Source organism: Clarias gariepinus, chromosome 24 (genome assembly GCF_024256425.1).
Source record: "Clarias gariepinus isolate MV-2021 ecotype Netherlands chromosome 24, CGAR_prim_01v2, whole genome shotgun sequence".
Classification (NCBI taxonomy): domain Eukaryota; kingdom Metazoa; phylum Chordata; class Actinopteri; order Siluriformes; family Clariidae; genus Clarias; species Clarias gariepinus.
This window is the reverse complement of record NC_071123.1, coordinates 24,734,206-24,761,330: the sequence shown is the minus strand read 5'-3', so window position 1 is coordinate 24,761,330 and position 27,125 is coordinate 24,734,206. Positions and strand designations below refer to the sequence as shown.

At 42.5% G+C, this 27,125-nt stretch overlaps 1 protein-coding gene across 4 annotated transcripts in view; it reads left to right on the top strand.

The window, feature by feature from the left end:
• tenm1 (teneurin transmembrane protein 1) overlaps window positions 1-27,033 on the top strand; it is a 141,803-nt gene extending 114,770 nt beyond the window's left edge. For all 4 annotated transcript variants that reach the window (XM_053485855.1, XM_053485853.1, XM_053485851.1 and 1 more), the window contains 21 exons: window positions 324-509; window positions 888-914; window positions 1,020-1,166; window positions 1,853-2,063; window positions 5,941-6,060; window positions 6,155-6,416; window positions 6,668-6,935; window positions 7,162-7,305; window positions 7,404-7,653; window positions 7,767-7,787; window positions 7,895-8,127; window positions 13,172-13,323; window positions 15,252-15,612; window positions 15,730-16,267; window positions 17,099-17,268; window positions 17,365-17,624; window positions 18,149-18,439; window positions 18,886-19,276; window positions 20,513-21,742; window positions 21,994-22,136; window positions 22,238-27,033. In XM_053485855.1, the coding sequence (XP_053341830.1) occupies window positions 324-509; window positions 888-914; window positions 1,020-1,166; window positions 1,853-2,063; window positions 5,941-6,060; window positions 6,155-6,416; window positions 6,668-6,935; window positions 7,162-7,305; window positions 7,404-7,653; window positions 7,767-7,787; window positions 7,895-8,127; window positions 13,172-13,323; window positions 15,252-15,612; window positions 15,730-16,267; window positions 17,099-17,268; window positions 17,365-17,624; window positions 18,149-18,439; window positions 18,886-19,276; window positions 20,513-21,742; window positions 21,994-22,136; window positions 22,238-22,993 (6,161 nt within the window). In that variant the 3' untranslated portion in view covers window positions 22,994-27,033. The remainder of the gene's footprint in view (window positions 1-323; window positions 510-887; window positions 915-1,019; window positions 1,167-1,852; window positions 2,064-5,940; window positions 6,061-6,154; window positions 6,417-6,667; window positions 6,936-7,161; window positions 7,306-7,403; window positions 7,654-7,766; window positions 7,788-7,894; window positions 8,128-13,171; window positions 13,324-15,251; window positions 15,613-15,729; window positions 16,268-17,098; window positions 17,269-17,364; window positions 17,625-18,148; window positions 18,440-18,885; window positions 19,277-20,512; window positions 21,743-21,993; window positions 22,137-22,237) is intronic.
• Window positions 27,034-27,125: the final 92 nt, after the last annotated feature.

The window sequence follows — 27,125 nt, the reverse complement described above, 5'->3', positions numbered from 1 at the left end:
ATGCACAGCAGTGTGTAATGAACTTTTACTGCATGTTTTATTCATAAGCATTAGACACAAGGGAAGTGTGTTATATCTTTGTGTAGCTCTTTCTTTAATTCTTTATCACTTCTTTTCTTATTTATTTAGTTTTTTTGTCTTTATTCTCCTTTTTATTCTATTTTGTTTCTCCCACTCATTTTCCTTCAATTCTTTTATAATTTCACTTTCATTCATTTTTAGTGGACTGTCTTTCTTTCTTTTTCTACCTCATATTCCTCTTTTCTCCCGTTTAATTTTTTTTTTTTATTAACATCTCTCTCTTTTTCTTCGTGTCCTTGCAGAGGTGTGTCCTGTGCCGTGTAGCGTCCATGGCATGTGTGTCAGTGGGCGGTGCCAGTGTGAAGAGGGGTGGGTGGGACCATCCTGTGACAAGCAGGCCTGTCATCCAATCTGCGAGGAGCATGGGGAGTGCAGGGACGGGCAGTGTGTGTGTCACGCCGGCTGGGAGGGAGAACACTGTACCATCGGTAGGCATACATGTGTGTGTGTGTGTGTGTGTGCATGTGTGCATGTGTTTGTGAGTGTGTGTATGTAAGACTCTTCTTTCTTTCTTTCATTCTCTCTCTCTCTCTTCCTCTCTCTTTTTCTCAGAGCGATCAGGAGGTAACAGTTGCTCAAGGCTGCGAGACTGCAAAAAAAAAGAAATCAACTTCATGCTAACTCTCACACACACACACACACACACACAAAAGGCCATTTTCACTTCAGAATATTGTTGTGTGTGTGCATGTGTTCATGTGTGTTCGTGTGTGTGTGTGTGTGTGTGTGTGTGTCTGCATCTACATACATAATGCACTCACTCTTATCCTTTCCCACTCTCTCTCTCTCTCTCTCTCTCTCCCTAGCTCATTACCAGGATTTGCTGGATAAAGGTAGGTCATGTGACCTTTTAGAAGTAGGCATTAAATAAAAAGCACACACCCACATACTCACACATTTGCACCTGTCTCATCTCTCTTCCTCTCTTCCTCGCTCAGGTGTGTGTCCCGGTCTGTGTAACAGTAACGGCCGGTGCGTCCTCGGCCAGTTTGGCTGGAGATGTATATGCCAACCCGGCTGGAGCGGAGATGGCTGTAACGTCGTCATGGAGACGCAGTGTGGTGATAGCAGCGATAATGACGGAGGTAAATGAAGAGGTGGGGTTAATGAGGAGGGGGCGTGGTCAGCAAATGACAGGCATTCATTACATCATCTGGGGGAGAAAAATGGCGTGAAGGACTTTCTTTTATTAGATTGCAGAGAAAAAACACACACCACACAAATGCGCGCGCACACACACACACACACACACACACACACACAGAATTATGTTATGTTATGTGTTGTGCATTTCTTAAACTAGGATGTAAACAGAGATCTTCTTTATTGGACCAAAACAATTAGAACACACACACACACACACACACACACACACACACACATACACACTTTGCTGTTAAAATGTACAGTCATACAAATACATATTTTCATACAAACACTTCATAACGTACAAGTACATGGACGAGTGCGTTCTGCACTTTAAAGATGGACAATACAGTCATTTCATTTCACACTCCATGACCACCCGCACTGCTGCTGTTTGCGCCTCACACACACCACACATTTTATATACTTTATTTACTTTATTTATACAATTTATTCTTTTACATTTTCACGTATTTTTACATATTTCTACTTTCTACTTTTTAGGTCACAAACAGTCGTGTAAGCATTTCACTGCATACCAGTGTATGTGACAAATAAAAATTTGAATTTAAATTTGAATTTGAGTGTGTGTGTGTGCGTGTGTGTGTGTGTGTGTGTGTTCCAGATGGCTTAGTGGACTGTACAGACCCGGATTGTTGTGGTCAGCAGGTGTGTGTTAACTCTCCACTCTGTCAGGGTTCACCTGACCCTCGTGATATCATCCAGCAGAGCCCCGCCTCTTTTAGGCCACACCCACCAGCATCGTTTTTTGAGCGAGTTCGATTTCTTGCCGGGAACACACACACACTGCCAGGAGATGTGCAGTGGGACAGCAGGTAACTTTTAATTTTATAACACCATTCTACCTGAAGTAAAAAACAATAATAATAATAATAATATTAAAAATAATAATAATAATAACATTTAATTATGTAATAAAAGCTACACAAATATTTAGCTGAATTTTTAAGGTAAATCTGAGGTCTTTTGGATATAGCTGTGTTAATCTGACATTATAACTGCCGTAATTTATGCTGTGATAACATTATTTTTGCGATATTTACGTTCATTTTGATGTGGCGGATAATATGTAATTTGGCGTAGCTCAGGTAATTTAGCGGAAAATATGAGGTAAATTGGGTCATTCTAATGGAGCATGGGTAACGCTAAGGTCATTCTGGGATAACTGAGGGTAATCTGGAGTAAACCTGAGGTCATTTCAGTAATAACTCACTCTGACAAATAAAAATATGATTCTGGTCATTCTGACATCATTCTAGGGCAACTAATTTGGGGTAACTTGACTCATTTAGATTGGTGTGATTCAAATGTAACTGGGATACCTCAGGTAATTTGGAGGTAGAGGTGAGATATTCCATGTATTTCTAAGGTCATTCTAAGGCAACTATAAGGTAATTTTGGTCACTCTGATGAAACTCAGTGGTAAAACATGGCTCTCTACGGTAGCAGAGGTAATTCCGTGGTATCTGAGGTAGCTCTGTGTAACTAATGAGATTTTGAGAGTAATTCTGTTCTATCTAAGGTAACCAATGTGATTTTAAGGGTAACTTTTAAGCAATTCTGTGCTATCTGAGGTAACTCTAGGTAACTGATTTTATTTTGAAGGTAACTGAGGTAATTGTGGTATTTAAGGTAACTTTAGGTAACCAATGTCGTTTTGTGTGCATTCCCATCATTCCAAGGTAATTCCGTTGTAACTCAGGTAACTTTTGAGAATATTTCTGTCTTATCTGAGGTAACCAGTGTGATTTGAGGGTAACCCCAAAGTAGTTCTGTGATATTTGAGGTAACTCTTGGTAGACAATGTGATTTTGAAGGTAACTCTGAGGTAATTCTGTGATATCTGGGGTAACTCTGTGTAGACAATGTCATTTTGAAGGTAACTCTGAGGTAATTCTGTGATATCTGAGGTAACTCTAGGTAGACACTGTCATTTTGAAGGTAACTCTAAGGTAATTCTGTGATATCTGAGGTAACTCTAGGTAGACAATGTCATTTTAAAGGTAACTTTAAGGTAATTCTGTGATATCTGAGGTAACTCTAGGTAGACAATGTCATTTTGAAGGTAACTTTAAGGTAATTCTGTGATATCTGAGGTAACTCTAGGTAGACACTGTCATTTTGAAGTAACTCTGAGGTAATTCTGTGATATCTGAGGTAACTCTAGGTAGACAATGTCATTTTGAAGGTAACTTTGAGGTAATTCTGTGGTAACAGAGGTAATTCTGTGATATCGGAGGTAACTATAGATAGACAATGTCATTTTTAAGGTAATTCTGAGGTAATTCTGTGATATCTGAGGTAACTCTAGGTAGACAATGTCATTTTGAAGGTAACTCTGAGGTAATTCTGTGATATCTGAGGTAACTCTAGGTAGACACTGTCATTTTGAAGGTAACTCTGAGGTAATTCTGTGATATCTGAGGTAACTCTAGGTAGACAATGTCATTTTGAAGGTAACTCTAAAGTAATTCTGTGATATCTGAGGTAACTCTAGGTAGACAATGTCATTTTAAAGGTAACTCTAAGGTAATTCTGTGATATCTGAGGTAACTCTAGGTAGACAATGTCATTTTGAAGGTAACTTTGAGGTAATTCTGTGATATCTGAGGTAACTTTAGGTAGACAATGCCATTTTGAAGGTAACTCTGAGGTAATTCTGTGATATCTGAGGTAACTCTAGGTAGACAATGTCATTTTAAAGGTAACTGTAAGGTAATTCTGTGATATCTGAGGCAACTCTAGGTAGACACTGTCATTTTGAAGGTAACTCTGAGGTAATTCTGTGATATCTGAGGTAACTCTAGGTAGACAATGTCATTTTAAAGGTAACTTTAAGGTAATTCTGTGATATCTGAGGTAACTATACTGTAGATAGACAATGTCATTTCTAAGGTAACTCTGAGGTAATTCTGTGATATTTGAGGTAACTCTAGGTAGACAATGTCATTTTGAAGGTAACTCTAAGGTAATTCTGTGATATCTGAGGTAACTCTAGGTATACAATGTCATTTTGAAGGTAACTCTGAGGTAATTCTGTGATATCTCAAATTCAAATTCAAATTCAAATTTTATTTGTCACATACACAGTCATACACAGTACGAAATGTAGTGAAATGCTTACACGACCGCCAGTGACCTTAAAAAGCGAAATAAAACGTATAAGTAATAAATATCAATATAAGAAATATGATAAAAAATTTAAATAAAAATTTAACTAGAAAAAATAGAACCTGAAAATAGAAATATATTGTATACATAGAAATATAATTTTGTGCAAGTATGCATAGAAAAAGTGACTTTGTGCAGTGGTTATTAAAGTGACTTTGTGTAATGGTCCAGAATGTAAACGTGAACATGTAGTGTAGATGTGATGTGCGTGGAGTTGTCCATATTGTCCATGGATGTATAAAGATTGATTGATTGATTTTGAGAACTGTGAATCAATCAATCTTTATACATCCATGGACAATATGGACAACTCCACGCACATCACATCTACACATCTGAGGTAACTCTAGGTAGACAATGTCATTTTAAAGGTAACTTTAAGGTAATTCTGTGATATCGGAGTTAACTCTAGGTAGACACTGTCATTTTGAAAGTAACTCTGAGGTAATTCTGTGATATCTGAGGTAACTCTGTGTAGACAATGTCATTTTGAAGGTAACTCTGAGGTAATTCTGTGATATCTGAGGTAACTCTAGGTAGACAATGTCATTTTGAAGGTAACTCTGAGGTAATTCTGTGATATCTGAGGTAACTCTAGGTAGACAATGTCATTTTGAAGGTAACTTTAAGGTAATTCTGTGATATCTGAGGTAACTCTAGGTAGACAATGTCATTTTGAAGGTAACTCTGAGGTAATTCTGTGATATCTGAGGTAACTCTAGGTAGACAATGTCATTTTAAAGGTAACTTTAAGGTAATTCTGTGATATCTGAGGAAACTCTAGGTAGACACTGTCATTTTGAAGGTAACTCTGAGGTAATTCTGTGATATCTGAGGTAACTCTAGGTAGACAATGTCATTTTAAAGGTAACTTTAAGGTAATTCTGTGATATCTGAGTTAACTCTAGGTAGACACTGTCATTTTGAAGGTAACTCTGAGGTAATTCTGTGATATCTGAGGTAACTCTAGGTAGACAATGTCATTTTGAAGTAACTCTGAGGTAATTCTGTGATATCTGAGGTAACTCTAGGTAGACAATGTCATTTTGAAGGTAACTTTGAGGTAATTCTGTGATATCTGAGGTAACTATAGATAGACAATGTCATTTCTAAGGTAACTCTGAGGTAATTCTGTGATATCTGAGGTAACTCTAGGTAGACAATGTCTTTTTGAAGGTAACTTTGAGGTAATTCTGTGATATCTGAGGTAACTATAGATAGACAATGTTATTTCTAAGGTAGCTCTGAGGTAATTCTGTGATATCTGAGGTAACTCTAGGTAGACAATGTCGTTTTGAAGGTAATTCTGTGATATCTGAGGTAACTCTAGGTAACTCTAAGCTTCTGTACAGTTTGTAGTAATTACTGTATGATGTTACTATGGATGAGCCCTGAGGTACCTGAAGTACCTGAGATATCCTGGACGTAACTCTGAGTAAAGTAATTCTGAGGTAACTTACATACCCACTGAGGTAATTCTGGGGTAACTCTGAACAGATTGTGGTAACTGTCTCCTTCCAGCCACGTGTGTGTAATCAGAGGTCGTGTGTTTGCAACTGATGGAACTCCGCTGGTTGGTGTGAACATCACTTTCCATCAGAAACCTGAATATGGTTTCACACTCAGTCGGCAAGATGGAAGGTAACACATACATCAACAAGTGTGCGCACACACACACACATTCAAAATGCATAAGATCTACAAAAGAACAAATGTCTGGTGTCTTTTGTTGTAGTTTCGACCTAATGGCTGTGGGGGGCACATCCGTGACCCTGCTTTTCCAGCGAGTGCCTTTTCTCCCTCAATCTCGTTCCCTCTGGTTGCCATGGAACCGCTTTGTTGTCATCGACAGAGTAACGATGTCACGGTCTGAGGCTCCTCCCCCCACATGTGAACACAAGAACCTGGTTGGCCCAAGTCCCGTTGTTCTTCCTGCTCCTCTCACACAGTTTGCTGCACAGTGTGAGGAAAGAGGACCCGTCATACCTGAGCTACAGGTACCAAACCACCGGTGTCGTGCCACGCCCACTTGAATGCTTTCTAAAGCCTTATAGTTTCTATAATAACAGCTCATTGACAGGGACTTGTACACATCATCAAGCGTTTTGGCAGTTTGCATCTGCACTAATTAATTAAGTAAAATGATTAATTAAGACATTCCAACCGAATTAGAATGCAGAGTTATTAGAATAGTGTAATCCAGGTGATGACTGAGAGTGCACTTCCTGTTTCTTCTCCGTCCCTTTAGATGGTTCAGGAGGACATCGAGATGGCAGGAAGTTTTGTGAAGTTGAGCTACGTGTCATCTCGTGCTCCGGGGTACCTGTCTGTCCTGCGCGTGCTTCTGACCCCGCCCATCATCCCCATGGGGCTGCTAAAGGTCCACGTATCGGTATGTGTGGAGGGGACGCTGATCTCCAAGTCGTTCGCCGCTGAACCGAATCTGAGCTACGTCTACAGCTGGAACAAGACAGACGTGTACGGACAGCTGGTCAACGGCCTCACACACGCTTTCGGTCAGTATCTTTGTGTGTGTGTGTGTGTGTGTGTGTGTGTGTGTGTGCATGTGATTAACCTCCGAGTAATTACTAAGCTCTTTTCACAGTTGGACTTCTACTCACAACACAAGCACACACACACACGCACAGATACACAGTAGACTAAGTGGTGATAAGCAGGAAATTTTAATTAACGTGGTATCTCTCTTTCTCTTTCATCATCTGTGTGTGTGTGTGTGTGTAGTCTCTGTAGGCTACGAGTACGAGGTGTGTCCGAACTTCATCCTGTGGGAGGAGTGTGTGGTGGAGATGCAGGGCGCCGAGCTGATCTCATCACAGCTGGGCGGCTGGACGCTCGACAAACATCACACACTGCACGTGGAAAGCGGTGAGACGTGCAAATACACACACACACAAACACACACACACACACACATAATGAGACATCCTTCCCTTTTTAATTACAACATGTCTTCTTCTTTACAGGAATCCTCTACAAAGGCGACGGGGAGAACGTGTACATTTCCCATCAGCCCCTGCTTATCGCCACGGTGATGGGGATGGGCGCGGTCCGTCCTCTCGCCTGCCCGAGCTGTAACGGCCCGGCGGCCAGTCAGAAGCTGTTCTCTCCCGTAGCCTTAGCGTGCGGTCCGGACGGGAGCATTTACGTCGGGGATTTCAACTTCATCCGCAGGATCCTACCGAACGGAGTCAGCGCCAACCTGCTGGAGCTCAGGTCGGTCGCCGTGGCAACCATTTCCCTCACTCCGGCACTCGCTTGAACCTGTTCTTATTTATTTGTTTATTTGTTTGTTTGTTTATTTAAGGTTTTTCTCTTTGTTTTTGCAGGAATCGAGATATCCGGCACAGGTACGTCTTACAGAACACACACACACACACACACACACAAAAAGAATGTACTCTTATTTCTACATTCTCTCTCTCTCTCTCTCTCTCTATCTCTCTTTCTCTCTTAGTGGAGGGTCTGTCCATCAGTATTACCTGGCGGTGGATCCTGTAAGCGACTCGCTTTACGTGTCGGATTCGGTGGGTCTGAAGGTGCTGCGTCTCATTTCCGTGAGCGATGTGCGTGACGTAGGGCGCAACGCCGAGGTGGTGGCAGGAACCGGGGAGAAGTGCACTCACTTCAACCTGAAAGAGTGTGGAGACGGGGGCAAGGCCACATACGCCTCACTCACTGCTCCAAGGGGTACACACACACACACACACACACTCACACACACACACACATAGATTGATCTGTGTTTCAGAAAGGACAGTGATGGATGTATGGAGAAGAGAGAGTGAGAGTGAAGACCCTGAGTGTGAAAGTGAAAAAAAGGAAAACGAGAAAGAGGGAGGAGAGGTGGACGAGACAGATAAATGGAGGAAGATAGAGAGAAATGAGCGATGCTGTAAGAGGAAAAGCACGAGAGAGAGAGAGAGGTAACAAGCAGAAGAGAAGAAACAAGGAAAAAGATTACGAGAGATTAAAGAAAAAAAGCTAGGCAAAGAAAATAAAAGAGAAAATATAAAGGAAAAATAAATAAATAAATAAATAAAAGGGGAGTTTAAAGAGAAAATTACAAAACAGAGACGGGAATCAAAGAAGGCGAGAATGAACAGGAGATTTATCGGAAGAGAGATTAAAGAGTCATTAAAAATAAGTCAAGGATACTAGGAGTGAAAGAAAGAGGGAAAGAAAGATAAGGTGTGGAAGTGGAGAAGAGAGAGAGAGACGAAAAGACAGACAGAATGAGAGCTCGACACAGAAAGAGAGGGAGAGGCGTGTGATGGAAAGATGACACTTTTCTCCCAAATCAGATGAAGCATCATTAAGCTCCGCCCCTCATCACGTTTCGCATTCCCGTCAATCATACTGACAGACAGCTGACAGGCCGTCACGATTCTGATCTCTCCTTCAGACTCCAGAGAGCACAATTCGTGTTTGTGTGTGTGTGTGTGTGTATGTGTGTTAGAAGATAAATGATCACACTTACCTAATTAATCACCTGGACTAACGAGGCTCTGGGTGAGGCTTAAGATTAACGATGCTGAATCAAATCACCCACACACAAAGAGAAAGAGGCACACACACACACACACACACTCACACACGTACACACTAATGCATTATGCTATAGCCCCTAGAAGGAATAGAAGGGCCCTGGGTAGGGCACTCGGGGTAGGGCACTGAGGTACAGTAACGGTGTGTTTAAACACAGTCCAGTGCACTGGCGGTCACGTCTTACGCACACACACACACACACACACACAATCTGTGTTTATTTTTGTGACAGTTGGTTTTGCACCGAGTTTGCATATATGTGACATTATTCTCACCGTGACGTCACTCTCCCCTGCTCTGCTACATCGTGAAGGAGGTTACAAAGTAACGGATATTTTGTAGCTAAAACGAAACCTTAAGGGGAAAAAATTAAACATTGAACATTTAAGATAAAGCAAACAAATCAACAAATTAATAAATCGATTAATAAACCGATAAATAGACATGTTTACAGTTAGATAAATTAACAGACAGATTAACAGTCAGGTTAAAAAAGAAAAATGAACAAACAGATTGACAAGTAAAAAAATAGACAAAAAAAAGTTTAATGCAAATTTGTAGTCAGATGTTACAGTAACATACAGCCAGATTTACAAAATAACAGACAGATTAACTGACATTAACAGAATCAGCAAACAGACAGAGATACAGTTAGATAGATTAACAGACACCACAAGGTGGTACATTTACAGACTGATAAAAAAAAAAAGACATTGATAGTTAGGTTGACCGACAAAAAAATAAAAAGATTATGCATTAGTTTAAAAGCCATACAAACAAACAGATAAATCAATACACAGATTAATAGAGGGATCAATAGAGGGAGATAAACAGATGAACAGATGATCAAATTAATGGACATTAAATAAATACAGTAAATAGACGGATTAACAAACAGACAGATTGTTTTTTAGTTATTGCAAAAATTCATTTATTCATTAATCTTTTTTTATTAGTTAGTTAATAAAGGTGCAACAATTAATGAATGTTGTCGCTAAAATCAAACATAAATATTAAAATTAAAGTTGGCACAAATGTACCTGTCAGTTGGTTGATGACGTCATGGCGTTTGTTCTGGTGCAGCCTGTGATCTTGGTGAGTTGTTGACGTGTGTGTGTCAGACATCCTGGAGTGAAGGGAGGAACAGCCGGATGACAGACGTCTTCACAGGCAACAATTTCATGTGCATGAAAATGTCACTCTTAACTCAGGAAAGACTTTGTGCTGGAAGGGGTGTGGCCAAGAGCCGTTATGTGAAGGACGCGAAAGTCAAAGGGGGAAAGGATTCACACCTGAGGAGAACGTGGAAAATTACTTTTAAGTAAAATTCTCTCTATCACACACAATTACACACATACACTTTGTTTGACCCCGTCTCTGCCACTTGACCACGCCCTTCACCGCAGACTTAACCTCAGTTTTAATCACAGTTTTCATTGCAACTTAACTTCCATAATTACCCTCCGCCATCTGTAAGCTTTAATTAATAGTTAGATTTAATTGCTGCTATTTTGCTGTTCCTTGTTATTAGATTTTGTTTCATCTAAAAAGTTCATAAAGAAGACCTATCTATAATGAAGTTTTTATCTTTATTATCATGCTTGTTAGTTACCACATGCACAAAACAACCTCAGGATGAATTTAAAAGCTGATAAATAAGAGCTACTGAGTAACAGTAACAACTGTAATCTGTTTAATCGAGTAATCAGTTCATCACAGGAAATTAAATAATATACAGTATAATCACATTAATAGGAGCTAAAAACACTAACTACCAGAGTTAAACTTTAACAACCCAAGCTAAAACACTAACTGCAAGTTTAAAAAAAACTAACTACCCAAGTTAACAGACCAACTACCCAGGTTAAACAATAAACCACCTGAGTTAAGCACTAACTACCCAAGTCAAATCACTAGTCAAGTCACTAGTCAAATATCAGAGTTTAATCCTCATTACCCGATTTAAAACACTAACTACATGAGTTAAACCACAAACTATCCGAGTTAAAAACAAACTACCAGAGTTAAACACTAACTACCCAATTAAAGTAACTTAAACTACCGGAGTAAAAATGACTACATTAAGTAAATTGTGTATAATTATTATATATTATTACAATAGATAAGCAGTAAACTGAGGAGGTAAATAATGTAACAAAAATGGCCTGGATAGTAACTACCAAACAATATAATCAATTAAATATTTAAAGGAATAAATATGTAAAAACTAATGAATGAATAATTGTAAAAAAAATAAATAAAAAAAAAAAAAACGACTTGGCTAGATGAAATAACTGTTGTTTATGTACAACTAATAGCTGGTTAAATTAAATAAAATGATAACTAACTTGTTTTAGTAAAGATTGTAATAACTAACTACACTGAATAATTGAATAATAAATTAAATAATGTAACTTAGTGAGATTATTAAACTTATTTCTAGATCTAGATCCTTTTCACTATGTCCAATGTTATAAAGTCACAGTTCGAGCTGGACGTCAATAAACCCGTATAGAAACACATTTACAGATTTAAAATCTCAGGATATTTTCACATCGATGGATTTCAGAAAGTAAATTAAATTAATATTCTGTAATGATTTAATAATAATTATAGTGCGCTAAAGCTGTTTGTCTGTTTCTCTTTCTATCTGTCTCTGTCTGTCTGTCTCTCTGTCTGTCTATCTCTCTGTCCAAACCGTTGTCTGTCTGTCTCTCTGTCTGTTTGTTTTGTCTTGCTCTCTCTGTCTATCTCTTTGTTTTTGTCCACCTATTTCTTTGTATCTCTAACTTTCTGTCTCTCTGTCTGTTATTAATATCGATTAATAATAAACACATGGAGACTCTGGGGGACGCAGGATGTGACCTCATGTATAAAACTCTATAGTGTTGATCTGAGGAGTGTGATGGTGATGGTAATAATAATAACATACACAGTTACACACTTTACCTTGCGAGGACATGCTTAGCTGTACGCCGTGTCCTCCTTGTCCTCACATTTTAGCTTTCACACGAGTCGAGTCACTTTTAAAACTCTTTAAAGTCTCTCTCTCGGTTTCTGGGTCAGTCAGGTTCCCTCTGTAACCCAGACCTCGTCTAGACTCACGACCTCGCTCAGAGTTCATCCTCAGACAAACGAACGGAAATGTTACTGTTGAAACCGAAACATTATGTGTGTGTGTGTGTGTTTCTAGACATCCTTCTCTGCGTTTTTTTCCACACTTTCATATTAACTCCACACACACACAGACACACACACACACACACAGTCGATAAGCTTGTTTACACGTATCATGTTATTAGTGCTAATTAGGTGGAATATCACTGACTTAATGAGACTAACGACCTTAATTATTTGTGCTGAAGAACAGATGTAACACCCCTCTCCTGTCCTTCACACGGCCCAGAACAATGAAGAGAAGGAGAGACGGAAGGAGAGAGACAGGGAGAGAGAGACAGAGTGAGAGACTCGTGTTTTCGGACTCATGAAGGGCAAAACACTTGTACCAATTAAAGTTGATCAGACATTCGATGGTGGTTATCTAGCATGGTGTGTGTGTGTGTGAGTGTGTGTGTGTGTGTGTGTGTGTGTGTGTGTGTGTGTGTGTGTGTGTGAAGGTGAAAACATTTCTCGCAGTGATCTGAATACATGACAGGTTCGATTTTTCCCCATAGAAAAAGTAAATATATATATATAAATGTATAAATATAGAATGCATTATCTGACTGCAGGAGACACAACCAATGTCCACACACACTCTTACACACACACACACGCGCGCACACACACACACACACTGGGTGTTAAACCACTTACCTCAACACTCAATAGCAGTCCGGATTATTTACTGAGTGCTGCAATAAAGATTATTTACTGTCTGTGTTCACACACACACACACACACACACACACACACACACACACACGGCTGCTTAGAGAGCTCAGGTGTCAAAAAAAACTCTGGAGCTCTTTTGTTGGTTTGGAGGAAATCTGAAAAATATTCTTACACACACACACACACACACACACACACTGGAGGAATCCTGATCTAATAATTGGAGCTACAGCGATACAGATCCACAGTTTTTGTAAGGAGGTGATGTCACGAGGTGTTTGTGTTGTCCTGGTGTGTGTGTGTGTGTGTGTGTGTGTGTGTGTGTGTGTGTGTGTGTGTGTGTGTGAGACAGGTATCGCAGTGGATAAGCGCGGCTCTGTGTTCTTCGTGGACGGGACGGCAGTGCGCAAACTGGAGAGCGGCGTCGTTACCACGGTGATGGGGTTAAACTCTGTCACCTCCTCTCAGCCAATCAGCTGTGACTCGTACATGGACGCCAGTCAGGTGAGTTGGACACACACACACACACTAGAGTACATAAATTTGCACACAAACATACACACACACAGACACAGTTTACAAATTGCTGATTTTCCATGTTTCAGCTTTTAGCCTGCAGCAAATTCTTACTCCAAAACTCTCACTTTTAGTCTTTCACACACACACACACACACACACACACACACACACACACACACACACTGTCGTACTCTTAATGTCTGTCTCTCCCTCATCCTCTCTCTCTCTCACACACACACACACCCACACACACACACACACACACACACTGAGTGTCCACAGTTCACGCGGCGCAGTGAGTGTGTGAGTGAGAATCACACAGTGAGGCGAGAGGCCCGGGAGACGAGGCGCCGCAGGCCATTGGCTGACAGAGAGGGCTCATTTGCATAATCTCCAGCATGACTGAGTTAGTGAGCACTTCATTCTAAATGCTGTCCTGCTCTGAGGGCACCACACACACACACACACACACACACAGATATCTACTTGTCCTAAAAGCATCATTTTTCACGCTGTGTGAATTTTCCGTACATGTGTGTGTGTGTGTGTGTGTGTGTGTAATTGAGTCATTTTTAAATGGACCACATGTGATTTCAAGCTTCATAAATCATTTCTGCACACTGTTCCATCACTCAGCCTCATTCTGTGACTATAAGGCAGTTGTAGTTTAATCTCCGTAGGGCAGTTTTTCGCTAGTTTAATGCCTGTAAGGCAGGTTTAGCCGGTTTAATCTCTGCAGGGCAGATTTATTTACTTTAGTCTCTGCAGGGAATGTTTTAGCTAGCTTCATACCTGTAGGCCAGGTTTAGCTGGTCTTGTGTCTGTGGGGTGGAGTCACGGTGGCTTAGTGGTTAGTACTGTCGTCTTGCACCTTCAGGTCCTGGGTTCGATTCCATTGCCTGTGTAAATGAAGTTTGCGTGTTCTCCCTGTGCTTAGTGGGTTTTCTCTGGGTTTCCTCCCACAGGCCGAAGACATACAGATTAGGCTAGTTGGTGTTTCCAAATTATTCATAGTGTGTGAATGTTGACCGGAGGTTCTACCTTGGTTGTACAAAATGGGAATAAATGCAGTGGTCACCATTGGACTCCAACGTCCCTAGGTGGACTACAGAGGTTTCAAGATGATTGGATGCCTATAGGGCAGGTTTGGTTAGTTTAATATCTGTAGTACACGTTTAGCTAGTTTAATGGTTGACGGGCAGGTTTAGCTACGTTAATATCTGTAGGGCAAATTTGTAATGCCTGTTTAGCTAGTTTAGCTAGTTGAATGCCAGTAGTTCAGGTTTAGCAAGTTATTGTATGTAGGAAAGGTTTATCTAGTTTAATGGCTGTATGGCAGGGTTAGCTAATTTCATAGCAGTAGGGTAGGTTTAGCAGGTTTGAGATATGTAGGGCACGTTTAGCTAGTTTAATGCCTAAAGAGCAGGTTAATAACTGTAAGGTAAATTTATCTAGTTTAAAATCTGTAAGGCAGGATTGGCTAGTTTAATATATGTAGGGCAGGTTTAGCTACTTAAATGCCTGTAGGGCAGGTTACAGTACAGCTACAGTAGTTTAATGCCTGCAGGGTAAATTGATGTTTTGTAGATAGTTTTGGGACTGTATAGCAGGTTTATTTCTCTAGGACATGTAATTAGGTTTATGCCTGCAGGGCGGGTGTAGAGTGCATTATGGCTGAACGGACATGTGTAGATAGTTTTAAGACTGTAAAGCAGCTGTAATTTGTCTTTATGCCTGGAGGGCAGATTTATGGATCAATGCTTGTAAGGTATGTTTAATGTTTTGTTTTTGTTTTTCCTTTCCCAGCCGGGCATGTTTGGTGAGTTGTTTGGTGAGCCTGTATAGCACCTGTTGTTAGTCTATGACCTATAGGGCACAGTTAAGTTTGTGTGTGCACGTGTGTGTGTCCTCAGGTGCGTCTCGAGTGGCCCACAGACCTGGCTGTGAATCCTCTGGACAACTCTCTTTATGTCCTGGACAACAACGTGGTCCTGCAGATGACAGAGGCGGGGCTTGTCAGAATGGTTGCTGGGAGACCAGACCACTGCCCAACTCCAGCTGGCTCAGACCCAATCAGATCAGCCCTACGTGTTGCCCTGCAAGGCACTAAAGCCATCGCCGTGAGCCATCAGGGGGTGCTGTACATCGCCCAGACGGACGACAGGAAGCTCAATCGTATCCAGGAAGTGAACAGTAACGGCGAGATCTCGGTCATTGCCGGGACAATCAGCGAGTGCGACTGCAAGATCGATCCTGACTGCGAGTGTTTCTCAGGTGAGTGTCACGCCCCTGTGGCAGGTGTGGGGACTCCAGTCAATGCTGTACCTATAGGGCTGGTGTACTTATTTATGTAACCCAGAATCGTTTCTCTCTCTCCCGCTCGCCCTGTAGGCGATGGCGGTTACGCTCGTGAAGCCAGGTTGAAGTCCCCGTCATCTCTAGCTGTGTCTCCTAATGGCACGCTGTTTGTGGCCGACACGGGTAACCTCCGTATCCGCGCGATCACGCCGTCCCGCCCTCGCCCCTCCTCCTCAACCTCCTTGTCTTCCTCCGCTCTCCTGTTCGAGATTCCCTCCGTTTCTCAGCAGGAGCTCTACGTTTTTGCAGCCAACGGGTCGCACCTGCACACGCGCTCTCTCGTCACTGGCCACTTTCTGTACAACTTCACCTACACGGGGGCGGGGCTTCTCAACTCCGTGACAGCCGCCGCCCCAGAAGGCGGCGTGGTCACCGTGAGGCGGGACTCCAACGGCGCGCCGCTCTGGTTGGTTGTTCCGGGTGGGCGGGTCTACTGGCTGACCATTAGCAGTGTGGGAACCCTGCGTAGAGTCTCCGCCCTGGCACATGAGCTGGCTCTGCTCAGTTACCACGGCAACACGGGACTTCTGGCAACCAAGAGCGACGAAAATGCCTGGACCACCGTCTACGAGTACGGGACCTGTCTATCTGTCTGTCTGTCTATTTGTCTCTGTTTGTCCATCCATCGTCCACCCCCACACACACACACCTCTATCTCTCTCTCTCATTTTTTCCTCTCAGCTCTTTGTGTGTGAATGAATCGAGTCACAGCAAGTGTTTATCAGCTAAGGTTTACTTTGACCGCTGGAAACACACTGTGTGTGTGTGAGTGTGTGTCTGAGACAGCGAGAGAGAGAGAGATAAAGTGTTTGCGTGTGCGTTTTCATGGCCGAGGCGAGTTCTGCTCCTGAATCCAGTGTGAAAATGTCAGGAGCTCTCTCTCTCTCTCTCTCTCTCTCTTTTGATTGGCTCAGTGACCTTTCGTACACCATTCACTCTCTCTCTCTCTTTTTCTCTGAACACAAGCCGGTGTTGCATTCAGGGATTATTTGATTATGGTGTTCTCTCTGTGAGCTGTAAAGCCACACTGCCCTCTACTTGTGATAAATAGAACACACACACACACACACACACGGTTTAAGGCGTGGACCGTTTCTATTAAAAGAAACTAAACAAGCAGTGGGCGTGTCATTTAGTGGGTGTGTCTGTTCGGCGGTAATGTGAATTCAAATGCTTTCGGGGGGCAGATTTTTTTTGTGTTGTTTTGTTTCATCACGTAGCACGCGCTGTGTGGCAAATCGTTCAATATTGTGAGGTCGATTAAAAATGGAAAAAAGCTCCTTGATTTTAATTTACTCTGATGATGTATGGCGGCACTTCGGGCGAGTAAACACTCGCCATTAAGATAAACTGCCATTAATGGCGCAGCGGAAAACCCAACATGCTTCGTCTCTCCACGCAGGTACGACATCGACGGTCACCTGATTAATGTGACCTTGCCGACAGGAGAGGTCAGCGGTTACCACGGCACCATGGAGAGGTCAGTCAGGGTGGAGTGCACTTCAGACCAAGGGCACTTTGTGACTATTACTAACCACTCTGAGGACAGTATGGCGTACACTCTGCGACAAGGTGTGTGTGTGTGTAATAGGTCATCGACTAGCAGATATTTTCCCATGATGCACCACAGATTGAAAAGCTAGTTTTCTGCTGTTTGTCACTGCGTAGGTCACGCGACGAGTGTGTACCGTGTGAGCGGAGACGGCTCTCTGTCGGCGACATACTCCAGCGGAATGGACGTCACCCTGAGAACGGAGCCCAACATGGGGGCGGGGCCGTTGCCAGGGCTGTTGCCAGGGGCGATTCACCCTACGGTGGGCAGGTGCAACATCACGCTGCCGGGGGAACAGAGCTCAAGTCTGATCGAGTGGAGGCAGAGACGAGAGCAGAGCCGAGGAAACTACAGCGCGTACGAGCGCAGGCTGCGGGTAACACGCTCTAACCTGAATAACGCGGGAACTGACGTATCGACAAGCTTAGAGTAAATCGTCTAAACGATTTTGTGAATACTCACGGGTTTTTGTCTGTCTGTGTTTCTTAAACATTTATGAATTTAATCTTGTGATATTTGTATCCCAAACCCTGATCTGATGTTTGTTTGTTTTTTTATTCGAGCGAATTGTAAAGGTTTGTTCCTCGTGTCTTCAGCGAGTTTAAAACTAGCATTCTGATTTTAGAAATTTTTTGGTAAATATATATTTTTGTAAATCCTGAGCCACATTGAAACAGCAGACCTGCTCTGGACTTCCTGACTGTATTGAGCTGGGTGTGAAATAAATCAGGAACGGTACAGTCTGTGTAAAGGATCTGTGAATGTTAATAAAGATAATTTTTTGAGATGCATGTCTCCATCGCTGAACCGACCCCCCCGATTGTGACAGGTGATGTGTTTTGCCTTGAGAAGGATCCTGGACAGATGTATAAATTGGTCCCGGTCTCTTGTCTCTCTCAGGCTCACAACAGGAACGTGCTCTCTATAGACTACAACCAGGCGACTCGCGTGGGGAAGATTTACGATGATCACCGCAAGTTCACGCTGCGCGTTCAGTACGACGAGCACGGCCTTCCGGTGCTCTGGACTCCCAGCAAGTACAGCGAGGTAAAAGTGAGCTACACCAGCTCGGGCCTGGTCTCCGTCATCCAGAGGGGGAACTGGAGTGAGCGCAGGGACTACGACAACGGCAGGCTCGTCAGCCGCACCTGGGCCAACGGCAACACCTGGAGCTACACCTTTATGGACAAGGTAGGTGTTTTTAGGTTTCCCCTGTTTATATCCTGTTTAATACACCTGCAATCGTTTATTAAACTTTAGCTACTGTAGGTAACCACCTCGTAAATACTCAGTAATGATTGTCTTATATATTGTATTGTCTTATATATATATTGTCTTGTGCATCTGAGTTTAAATGTCCCCCCCCATGCTTAATGGGTTTCCTTAGGGAGCTCTGGTTTCCTCCCACTATCCAAAAACAGGCAGATTAGACTAATCAGTGTGTAATAGTGTGCTTGTGTCCTCCATTTGATGGTCCAGGGTGTATCTTCATCGAGTTCAAGGCTCCAGGGCTTCCGCAATCCTGTACAGGATGAGCACTATAGCTAGCTTCTAACCATAGCTAGTTTTTAAAAGTTTAAAAGTTTAAATTATTTTTAAATTTTTATATAATAATTTATTATCTATCTCACTTTCAGTCGATCCAGCTGTTGCTTCAGAGTCAGCGTCGCTACACGTTCGAGTTTGATCAGATGGACCACCTGCTGTCCGTCACTCTGCCCAGCATGGTGAAACACGGCCTGCAGACCGCGCTCTCCATCGGCTACTACCGTAATACCTACACGCCCCCTGATGGCCCTGCCCACTCTGTGGTTCAGGACCACGCTCACGACGGACGCCTCCTCCAGATGCTGTATCTGGGTTCGGGCCGGCGTGTGGTGTACAGGTACGGCCGAGCGGCGCGGCTTAGCGAAGTCCTTTACGACTCCACGGTCGTCAGCTTCACCTATGACGAGGCCTCGGGGGCGCTAAAGACCATCCACCTGATGCAGGAAGGCTTTGTGTGTACGATACGATACAGGCAGACAGGTGAGCGCTAAAGACGGAACGTCCACATAGTTAGTGCAATCATGACTGCTAACAGGTACACCTAATTCACTTTGCATCCGCGTAAAATACAAACCAAAAATGTTATATTTCATGTAAAAAAAATATTCAGCTGGATCTACAGTATATTAATAAAAGCAAGCTAGCTAGCAAAACAAACGACTAGCATGCCTGCTACAGGGTAATTCTATTGAAGTGTTGCGTGTATAGACAAACATTTCGACAAATTCTCTTTTCAAAGTTAATTACCTGGGGTGTAAATGTCTAAAAACAACAAAATAGTTGCATTAGCTGCTTAACATTTATATACGTAATGTATACATAATGAAATTGAGCATGTCCCAGCCAACATTCCAGCAGTCACTATTGCTAGCGCCTGACGACGCTTCTTTAGCCATTCTTAAAAATAAATAAATATATATATATATATATATATATATATATATATATATATATATAAATTCTCATAAAGTGACCGTAATATGTCAGCAGTGGCGCGAGACCGAGAACAAGACGCTTCTAAGAAATTTCCACAAATCACTCACGGTAGTCGGGGCCAGTAGCGTTTGTTTCTATTAGCCGCATTAGCATTTTGAGAGCATAATATTCCTTTATGCCGCACGTTGCTTCATATTTACTGCGTCTCCAAGACGAGTGTTGATTTAAGAGCCACATAACTTTTCATTAGTGCGTAAAACAGGGAATCTGCTTGCGGATCTGCGGCTCCATGCTGACGTTAGCATCATCAGCAAGTGGCAACGCGGCAGCTGATAAATCAGCAAAATTGCTAATGTGGCTAATCATTTCTTCATTTTCTCAATTTTTATGCAAATTTGAGTTTGCATTCGAAAGTAAGCGTAGAGAGAAAAGACCCTTGGTTTAAAAAAAAACAAAAAATAACACATTTCTACTTTGCTGAGGTAAACAAGTTGTTTGTATGAATAATTCCCCAAATCATTCATGCTAGCCAGCGAGTTCCTACCTGCTGATTTTGTTACCTATTAGCCACGTTAGCATTTTTAAAAAAGTAATATTCTCTCTTGCTGTCAGACAGGCAAAGAAAAGACACTTCTCCTTATTATTATTGCTTTGTAATGTAAAAAGCAAAAAAGGATGTCCAAGATAAAAGCATCAGAATCAGGCGAAGCAACAGGAACCTGGTCCTTTGTCACAGATTTACAGAAAAACACCCTATCTTGTGTATTTGCTTCCTCGCAGGTCCGTTGGTGGGACGGCAGATCTACCGTTTCAGTGAGGAGGGTTTGGTGAACGCGCGCTTCGATTACAGCTACAACAACTTCCGCGTCACTAGCATGCAGGCCATGATTAACGAGACGCCGCTGCCCATTGACCTCTACCGCTATGTGGACGTCTCGGGACGTATCGAGCAGTTCGGCAAGTTCAGCGTGATCAGCTATGACCTGAACCAAGTCATAACCACGCACGCTATGAAACACACCAAGATCTACAACCCTAACGGGCAGCTTATGGAGGTCCAGTATGAGATCCTGAAGTCCATAGCGTTCTGGATGACACTTCAATATGACGGAGCCGGGCGCGTTAGTGCGTGTGACGTCCGAGTGGGCGTCGACACTAATGTCACTCGTCATGCTTACAGGTATGACGCCGACAGCCAGCTGGCGTCGGTTTCCATTGACGACCGTCCCATGTGGCGCTACGGTTATGACCTGAACGGAAATATCAACCTACTCAGCCACGGCGATGTCAACGTTAACGGCCGGCTAACACCGATACGCTATGATCTCAGAGATCGCATTACACGCCTCGGAGATGTTCAGTACCGCGTAGACGAAGATGGATTTCTGTCCTCACGTGGCAATCTCGTGTTCCGTTACAGCGCCAACGGTCACCTGCAGGGGGCGCTAGATCGACAAACAGGCCGTCGTGTCTCCTATCGATACGACGGACTAGGCAGACGGGTTTTTACCCAAACAAGCGACGGGGCACGGATTCAGTTTTTCTATGCCGATCTTACGGAACCAACGCGCGTCACGCATCTTTACGATCACAGTGCTTCCGAGATCACATCGCTTTACTACGACCTCCAGGGTCATTTGATCGCCATGGAGATGAGCAGTGGCGAGGAGTTTTACGTGGCATGTGACGTGGCTGGGACGCCGCTCGCCATCTTCAGCAGTCGAGGCACTGTGGTCAAGGAGATCCGGTACACGCCGTACGGGGACGTCTACCGTGACTCGAACCCTGCCTTCGCGCTGCCGCTTGGGTTCCACGGAGGGCTCTATGACCCTCTTACCCGGCTCGTCCGCATCGGCCGCCGCGACTACGACACGGTCGCTGGGAGATGGACCACACCCAATCACGACCTGTGGGCAGAGATGAGCGAAGATCCCAAGCCGTTCAACCTGTACACATTCAAGAAGAACAACCCATTGGGCAACGTGCAGGACGTCACCAAATTCACCACAGGTGAGGGTTGTTTCACAACACCCATTAGTTCTTGTTCTTGTTTACACTGCTGGTTACCATGGTTTCCATGTTAGTCATGAGCTAAATAACTAACGGTGATTATTTTATTATTTTTTAATCTATGGTGCCGTATGTCTTGGCCCTGCCCTTTTGTTTTTGAGTTTTATTTCTATGTTCAGTAGAAAATTTAAATGTGCGTGTGTGTGTATGTGTGTGTGTGTGTGTGTGTGTGTGTGTGTGTGTGTGCACAGATGTCAGCAGCTGGCTGCAGCTGTTTGGCTTCCAGCTCCATAACGTCGTCCCTGGCTTTCCCACGCTGCCCGTGGAGAAAACCCAACACACATACGAGATGATGATCACACAGGCACGGACGCACAGCTGGGAACCGAGCAAGGTCTAATGGGAAAATATGCAAAATATGCAAATGACATGTAAATAACGTTCCATAATAAACATTATGAATTTACTGCGCTTCGTCTCAATCTCTTCCACCAGGTCGTCCTGGGAGTCCAATGCGAGCTTCAGAAGCGTCTTCAGAGCTTCATCTCTCTGGACCGCCTCCCCATGAGCTCGGCAAATGGGAAGCCGGGAAGCAGGCATACGCTCCGCCCCAGGTTCTCTGCCCTCTCCTCCATCTTCGGCAAAGGTGTTAAGTTCGCGATCCACGAAGGTGTTGTCGCGACAGAGATAGTGGGCGTGGCTAGCGAGGACGGTCGTCGCGTGGCCTCCCTCCTGAAGGGCGCAGTCTACTTGAGCGACCTCCACTTCACCGTCGCCGGGCGTGACACGCACTACTTCTGCAAGGCCAGCCCGCTCGAGGCGGACCTCGCCGTGGTTGGAGTTGGGGGCGGAGCCAGGGTGCTGGAGAACGGCGTCAACGTGTCGGTTTCACAGATGAGCGCGGTGATGGGCGGAGAAACTCGTCGGTTTGCAGAAATCGTCCTCCAGCAGGGGGCACTGAGCCTGCACGTGCGTTACGGAGCCACTCCGGATGAGGAGCGGGTGCGAGTGATCGAGTCTGCTCGAGCGAGGGCTGTACGGGGGGCATGGCTAATGGAGCAGAGGCGGGTAAGGGAGGGAGAAGGCGGGGTCAAAGCCTGGACGGAGAAAGAAAAGGAGGAGCTGCTTTCGGAGGGTCGCGTCACAGGTTACGACGGGTTTTACATCCTACCGGTTGAACAGCATCCTGAACTCGCTGATAGTCCGTTTAACGTACAGCTGATCAGACAGACAGATGCCGGACGTAGGTAACACACACAGAGAGAAACACACGCACGCACGCAGAAACACACACACACAGCGGTTTCTCTGCTTACTTTCCAGGATGTTGCCAAGAAAAAAAATTGAAGAAAGACTTCTTTGACTCTGGAATGTGATGAAACGATGTATCATTAACGTTATTTAAGGAAGTGCCCTGTTTGCAAGCTTTACATTTATTCCTTTTTTGTGTTAATGTTTTAATTGTGACGCAAAAAGCCTTCTGTTTTTAAACCAAAAGGCCTCTCTGCTTTCGTTATTCTCTGTGGTGAAAAGACAAGATGATGGCCCTCGTGAATATCCGGAAAATATCCTGCAGCCTTTATACGGAAAAAAAAAAAGAAAATAAATCTACAGCGAGTGACGAGTGCTACTTTACATACAAATGAGCTCTGTGGGTGAAATGCTGATCTGTCTTTGCAGAAATTCAAATAGACATTAAACCGGTAGAGAACGAAGACCCTGGACTTGCGCTTGGAAAGACTCGAGGAGATCCTTTGGAAGAACGTTGTCTTTCCTCCGTGTTGGGTTCAAACGCTTGCAGTGGACGGAGCATTTTTTCGAACACGTTGGCTCGGAAACGTCACATATCACACACGGTTCTGCACAGCCAGACGGCGTTCTCTCACTCCAGTGGCCTTCTAGAATCACCTGTTCAAACAGGTGTTCCTCAATCTTCAGTTTCACAGCAGCGTTCCGGAATCACGGACTTGACCGGCTGTTCCGGAATCTACTATTTGAAAGGAGGTTACAGAATCATCGACTGGCACCGTAATCTGGAATCTTTTTCTGTTTGTTTTGTTTTTAATTCAGGAGCCTGATATTTAAATTCCATTCCAGATTGTTTTTTTTTTAGATATGAACACTATGCCTAAATTCCTGTTTAAGTGGTATTCCAGAATCTGCTTTTTAAACACCATTCCAGAATCCAGAATCATGGCTTTAAAATCTAGATAGTTGTTTTGTTTTAGAGAAACTTTTAAAACTGTTTTAATGCGACTCTGGGATCATCTGCTTGGGTGGGCTTCCAAAATTATTGACTTTATTAGCCTTCCAGATCGGAGCCTTTCATTTAAACTGCATTCTGGAATTTTTCTTTTTTTTTTCTTTTTTTTTTTTTTTGCTGCCACTCAGGAATTTTGTCCTGTTTAAATGGCTTTCAGGATTTCTTTTAGCCTCATTTTTTTATTATTATTATTATTATTATTATACCAGCGTATTCTGTTACTGAGGTCCTTTTTTATTTTTATTTTAAACGTGGCATTTGGGAATCTTTGGTTAAGTCACATTCCAACATGTTCTGTTAAAAATAGTACAAAGAATTTTTTTTTTCTTGGTGGAAGTAAAAAATTTGAACTTCTTCGAGTTTCTGATCGGTCCCCGTAAAATTGGAATTCTGGTCGCTTGTTTCAAATTGCATTCCGGACTCGTGTGTTTAAAATGGGATTTCTGGAATTCTGCGTTTTAAAGAGTATTCCGGATTCACCTACTTAACTGGCATTATTCTGGAATCTTCTTTTAGGGACACCATGCCGGAATCCTTAGTTTATGGCATGCTGACTGTGTTTCTTGACTCTGATCGTGTGCCTAATCCGCAACCGTCTCGCGCTTTCCCACCACAAAAGAACCGGTGTGTAGCCGGCAAACGCGCTTTGGTTTCGACAGCAACAGCGACAAAAAAAAAAAAAAACTTGCAAGGACTGGAGCTGTGGGACCAGTGACATCACAGGCTAGGGGGCGGGTTCATTCTTTCTGCTGCCATGACAACCATTCACATCAAAGCAACTTGCCTTGTTAACGGGACCGGATTCTGAAGCGAGCAGAGATGAATGGTTTTCAAAAATCAAAGTGAAACCGCGAAAGCATGGCCGCGCGTGAAGCGAGGTCCAGTGACGAAGAAGAAGCGCTCGACAACAAGCTGGACACAACCGAACATTTTACCATCGTTGCTGTTGCTAACTAAACTTCGTTCGAGCAGCTATACGCTAAAAAAAAGAAAAAAACTAAATAAAAACAATCAAGTGTTGACGTTGTCTATCTCTGTGCTGTGTATAGAAGCTGAATGCTCAGATGGTACCATGTGTTCTCAAATCCTAAAGTAAAACCAGATATTAAGTTAAAACCAAACGACGTGACTTTTCACAGTTGTTATTATTTTTACGGTTTATTTTGTAGCTGCGTCATGTCACACGTTTGCCCTGAAACTTGTAGAAATACAGAATGGTTGTTGGTTCGAATGGTTACACAGAGTCCCACATATAAATGGGTTTAGAAGAGGGAAAAAACACTATATTTATGTTATAATTGAGTAAATATGGTACAAAACTATATTTTTGGGAAAACATTAAGTACCTGGGCTGGCCTGAATTGTCCAGAAATATGATCATGTGACCTAAATTATGTGCTATGTTTATACCAGTCGATCTAATGCCAGAACATACTGTACGTATGTTGTATAAAATCATTTACACCAGTTAAATAGTATTGAACGTTATTGCTAAAAAACGTTGGAATGAAAACACAGATATAGTTTTGCATGAGGAACTAAAGTCACATGCAACTAGTTGAAAGTTCACATTTGTTTTTTTGTAATTTTTTACCTTTTTTATATTTTTTGTGTTGTTTTTTTGCAGGATATTAGATTTTATTTCATTTGTTGCACAGCTGATTAAATTGCTCGACTATCACACTGTAGGGAGGTTTTATGATGAACCAGAAAGCAAACAGACAATTGTTGGTAACATTTTATTATTTTAATCATGGCTAATATACATTCTGATACAGTACTGTGGCTTTAATAATAATAAAAAAAAATTTAAGTTGCAAAAATGGTATTGCATTTGCACTATCGCTACTGTAAGTACATCACAAATATCCCATTTATTTTTAAAATGCATTCATGTTCGTCTTGTTTGACATTGCTAATAAAGATTTAAAGATTGTAAAAGGGAGTTCAGGCCAGTCCCTAAATCTTTACCATGCAAATAAACCAGACATTAATTTAGAAAAGGTAAATTCTAAAAAAAAAAAAAAAAGAAGAAGCATCCACCAGGAGGTGCTGCGGTGTCTCATGCTGGACTCGAATTTAGTTTCACTGAAATAATGAGATGAAATTGATTTATCTGAACGCTGTAAGAAACACAGCAAGGCAAGGTGTGTTACTGTGATAAACTGCGGAACTGATCTAGATTACAATCTGAGGACTCTGAGGGACCATGTTTACTCGTGTACATTTGTTTTTTGTCCTGGTCTTGGAGGAACAGATCCCAAATAGTCAAATAAAAATCCTTAGTAGTTCCGAAGAAGAAGACATTTTTGTTTTTGATCAAATCGTGCAGAGTGATTTGTTTTCTATGTAGAGAGCGTAATGTGAAACAATGGGACATTTTGTGCCTTTTTCAGTGCTATTGGAAAACAAAAGCAAGAACAAAGTGTATACACATACACACACACAAAGTGTACATCAGTGTTAGCTGCATGGTTTTAGAAGTGGTAGTCCAGAATAACAGCACTTACAGTTCTGATACAGAAGCGGTCCCCACAACCCCATCAAAAACAGGACGTGTGTTTAATCATGGGAGTTGATTCTTATTGATCTGGATTGATTTTTTGTTTTTTTTTCTAAATCAATTTTATCAGAGTAAAACAATAGCAAAAACACACTTCATGACACCACTATTGAGGTTTATCAGTGTGCAGAGGTTTGGATCAGTGCTGTACTTCATACGTTCTGATGTATGACCCGAGTGTATAGTCTGAATTCTGAGGACCTAAAGATGTGCACAGCGAGCTGAGCCGGTGAGGCCGGGATACACAACGTCGTATTAACATACTGTATAATATTGGCAAAGAAATGCTTAAAGAAAAGTTTTATCTACATCCATACGAATGTATAAAATCAATGTGATCAAATCGTTTACGTGTTTATAAGGGACGTGAGCGTTCCGAACATCGCTTTGATTAACATGCAGAGGAATTCATATTTAAACACTTTGGCCATTGGGGATTTTAATAAACAAATATATGACATTTCACTCTGTTTAGTTTGTGTGTTGTTTTTGAAAACATTTAAAAATTGTAATAAAATTTTAAAGGTACATAAAGTTACAGAGATGACAAACCGATA